Here is a 3,870-nt window from a genome sequence, read left to right on the forward strand (position 1 = left end):
TAGGACTGCTGAGAAGGATAAGCAGGAGTAGGATGCATGCCAATATAGTTTGGTCCTTTGTCATTATAGAAGCAGAACCAGGTAGTGTGATTAGGTCTGCCACATATATGACATTTAGGTTTCTTATAAGAAGAAGCATCACAAAACGGGGCAGTATGTCCCTCAGAATTGCAGAGTTGACAGATTGGCATCATGGATGCAGGGTGACTGTGAAATTGCTGATTAGGTGAAGGACCAAGAACGCCAGGATTAGAGTGTGGATGTTCATTTGCCATAGAAGGAAACACTGGTCTAGAGTGAAAGTGTCTTGCTCCTTGAGAAAAACGACCTCTACCAGTGTTTCTATTTCCACTATAAGGCTTAAATCCTCTGTTAACAGCCTGAGATGAACTATGATTCATAGAAAAACCTGTAGTTGCAGCCATTGCTGTCATTAGAGGAGCATGAGGTGATGCCTCTACAATCACTTCCTCTGCAAGCAATTGTGAACGAAAATCATGCAATGAGATCACACTCTCTCGTCCCCTTATAACACATCTAAATGTGTTATACTCCATAGGCAAGCCATTGAGAGCCAGAATAACTATATCTTCATCAGCAAAGTATACACCAGCAGCTGAAAGATAGTCCCTGGCTTCTTTAATACGATGAAGATATTGTGAAATCGAATCTGTTCCTTTTTTGATTGTTTGTAGATTAGATTTCATCTGAAAAATGCTGGTTCTAGATACTGTTGAAAACTGCTCCTTCAGTCGATTCCACAGATCCTTGGAGCTGGTGCTACCAATTGCACAAGACATAGCAATAGGAGATAATGTAGCAGTGATTAATTGCATGATGGCTCGGTCATGCATTTTCCAGACTATGAATTCATCATTTTGAGAAGAAGCGATTCCAGACTCGCATGAAGCTGAGCTGAGTTGAGGTGGACAATGAATTGATCCATCAACATATCCCATAATGCCATTGCTTTCAAGCAAAAGTTGCATCTGAAAGTTCCAATTGAGGTAGTTTGAATCATCCAGCTTGACATTAACAGACGTAGGAATAGAAGGAATGAGAGCTGTGATTGGAGATTGCAGAAGTTGAAGTTGTGAAGCAGTCACCATTGAAAGATTAGCAGATTATCAATCAGAGATCAGAATGTGGAGAAGGAGCAGATAGAATGCAGAAGCAATCAGAAAGGATCTTCAAGCGTGAGCTATGAGCTCTGATACCATGTTAACATGTAACTTCAGTAGTAGATACAGAGAGGTTGAGTGAGAGACGAGAGAAAAATGAAAACCTTATTAACCTTCTTCTTTTCTGTTATTCAATCTTCTTGCTTTCTATAGTTAGTTAGTTATTTATATATACATGCACTGTAACAACTTAACTGCATGTAACTAACTTTTCTAACTAACTAACTAACTAACAGATTTATTAACCAATATTACACTTGTCATTCACTGTACTCTAACAGTTCTGAGCTATGCTATATTAGGCATCCGTCATAAGAACTACATGCTTAAAATGAGACCTGTGAAGACTTCTTCACTGCATGGAATTGTGAGACCACCCATAGAATGATCAAATCCGAACTCTTCTTCAGCTTGACTTAACAAGTTCTGGAATGAAGGATGCTTCAAATATGAAATCGGAACGGTAAATCGCTTTTTTTGAGCTTCTCCAACATAAACTGCTAAGTGGCCTTTAGGCACATTAGAAGTATCCTCTGACAAGAGAATTCGCTTCAGAATTTGTTTAGCATTGACAATTCCAGGCAAGCGGATACCCATTTTGAAATTTTTTTGAAGGTATTGAATTAAGCTGAATGATGTTTAAGACTTACAAAGCAGAGAAGAGGTTGCACTGGATTGCAATCTTTGGTAGAAGGTATATATAGGGCCACAACTATGTTGCAACAGGGCCCCTTATGGCCAGATGCCCCAAGGAATCACATGGTTTTGCCTCCAAACTAGCAATAGAATTTTGATAGATTTCATTCCTTTTCTTTTCCTTACAATTCATTTTGGCCTACCACTCAACAAACTTAGAAAGCATTATATCATGGCCTGCTTGTTAAGACACATGCCCAGCAGTCCATTTAAAAGAAATATTGACTACTAAATCAATGGTACAATGAATCAAATTTGGCATTTTCGTTTGGAAAACAACACATCACCATGCAACATGTTAGTGGAAGCTTGTTCTTGACCAATTTAACATAATGGCCATCGTCACCTTATCTGTAATGGCACTAACAAACACAAGAAATGAACAAGCTTTTTTTTATATATGATAATGTTTTCGGCACTATAAGAGATGCATATTCGATGATTGTATGGAAATAGGGCCTGGATTTGAAGAAATGATAAGTTGAATGGAAGCACCCAACAAACCGAGCAAATGAGCTCAACTATAGACCATAACTGAATTAAAAAGGATTAAATAATTGAAAAATCTCTTTCTAGATAAAACATAGCACTAGTTGAGCGAATATATTCAATAAATTCTCGAGACACCAAATTTTATAGCTACGAGTTACAATGAAAATGTTATTTCTTGTTGAGTGCCAAATAGTGTCAAAGTCACTGGAACCAAATTTTATTTGGTGGGCTGTCTGAAACAAAACTACAAATAAATGACTAGTGAAAATATGATAAAGGTAGGAAAAAATGAGGAATCTACAGCTGTGATATGTCCTGGGGATAAAGTTGCCTGGTTTGTGCTCCTGAAATGCATCTACTTGCAAGACAGGAAGCACAGTCAAACTCACATGAAGCAAGCTGTACACTTTGTCGGCATCACTTTTAAACCTCTTTTAAGATATCTAAATGCTTCCACAGGATATGATGTACAGTAGTGAGAGTTGTTTGACTACATTCAGGGTACCTATGTTTCGCTAAAATGATCAACTGATGCTAACCGAATCATCCACATATATATGTCTGAAGATTATATTCAAATAGACCCCGTGATTGAATAGTTTTTTTCTCCAAAAGAATATTGAAAACTTGGTAATCATGTAAAAAGAAAGGAAATGAGATTTTTTTATAATTGATCGTAAGAGATTGGTTTATTCTTGGGTTATAAAGATTAAGACAGAGCACAGGACAATAAATTGGGAAAGGATGATTAATTTTCTATTATAAAATTGCAACAGAAGGATAAAAGATTTGCTTCTGATAGAGTGGAATGATTGCTTCCGTTCACGTTTTCCGTTGCATTATTCTCGTATTCGCATCTATATTAAGATCACTAAGTGCTGAGATTTTTGTACAATCTCTCAGCTGTAAACACATGCAAGGACTCTCGATGACTTTGTTTCTTAATTAGTATAATAACGAAGGAGAAAATAATGTTACTGAAAAAATTCTCTTCAATATTCAAGTACTGTTTAAATGGAGGTATATTACAACATAATCTCCCTATACAAAACTGGTTTCTGGATTAATGGTGTTAGAAAATAGAAAGTCAATAGCCTTTAACTAGTCAAACCATTATGTCATTTCTCATGAAGACCACAAGTTGCAGGTGAGATCAACTAAGGATTCTTCGCTGCACGGGATAGTGAAGACAAATTGTTCTTCAGCCTGATTCAGCAAATTCTGAAATGAAGGATGCTTCAAGTACGAGAACGGAACAACAAATCTTTTCTTTTGAGTTTCTCCAACATAAACGGCAAAGTGCCCTTTAGGCACCGTAGCATTCTGTGGCGAAAAAAGAACGCGTCAGACAATCCGCTTAGCATTAATAATTCTAGGCAAAGGAAAGCCCATGATTTTTATGTAGTAGTTCTTTAAGATAAATATTGTATAGCAAGAGATGGATATTTTTATGGAATATGGGTATATATAAGAGTAAGAAAAAATTTCCAAATCTGTTGAT

General features: G+C 36.7%; 1 protein-coding gene across 1 annotated transcript; it reads right to left on the reverse strand.

The window, feature by feature from the left end:
- Positions 1–1,278: 1,278 nt before the first annotated feature.
- Positions 1,279–2,008, reverse strand: LOC7453619 (auxin-induced protein 15A). The gene has a single exon (XM_002306121.3). The coding sequence runs from the start codon at positions 1,776–1,778 to the stop codon at positions 1,500–1,502; it is 279 nt and encodes a 92-aa protein (XP_002306157.1). The 5' UTR covers positions 1,779–2,008; the 3' UTR covers positions 1,279–1,499.
- Between the last annotated feature and the right edge of the window lie 1,862 nt (positions 2,009–3,870).

Source organism: Populus trichocarpa, chromosome 4 (assembly GCF_000002775.5).
Source record: "Populus trichocarpa isolate Nisqually-1 chromosome 4, P.trichocarpa_v4.1, whole genome shotgun sequence".
Taxonomy (NCBI): Eukaryota; Viridiplantae; Streptophyta; class Magnoliopsida; order Malpighiales; family Salicaceae; genus Populus; species Populus trichocarpa.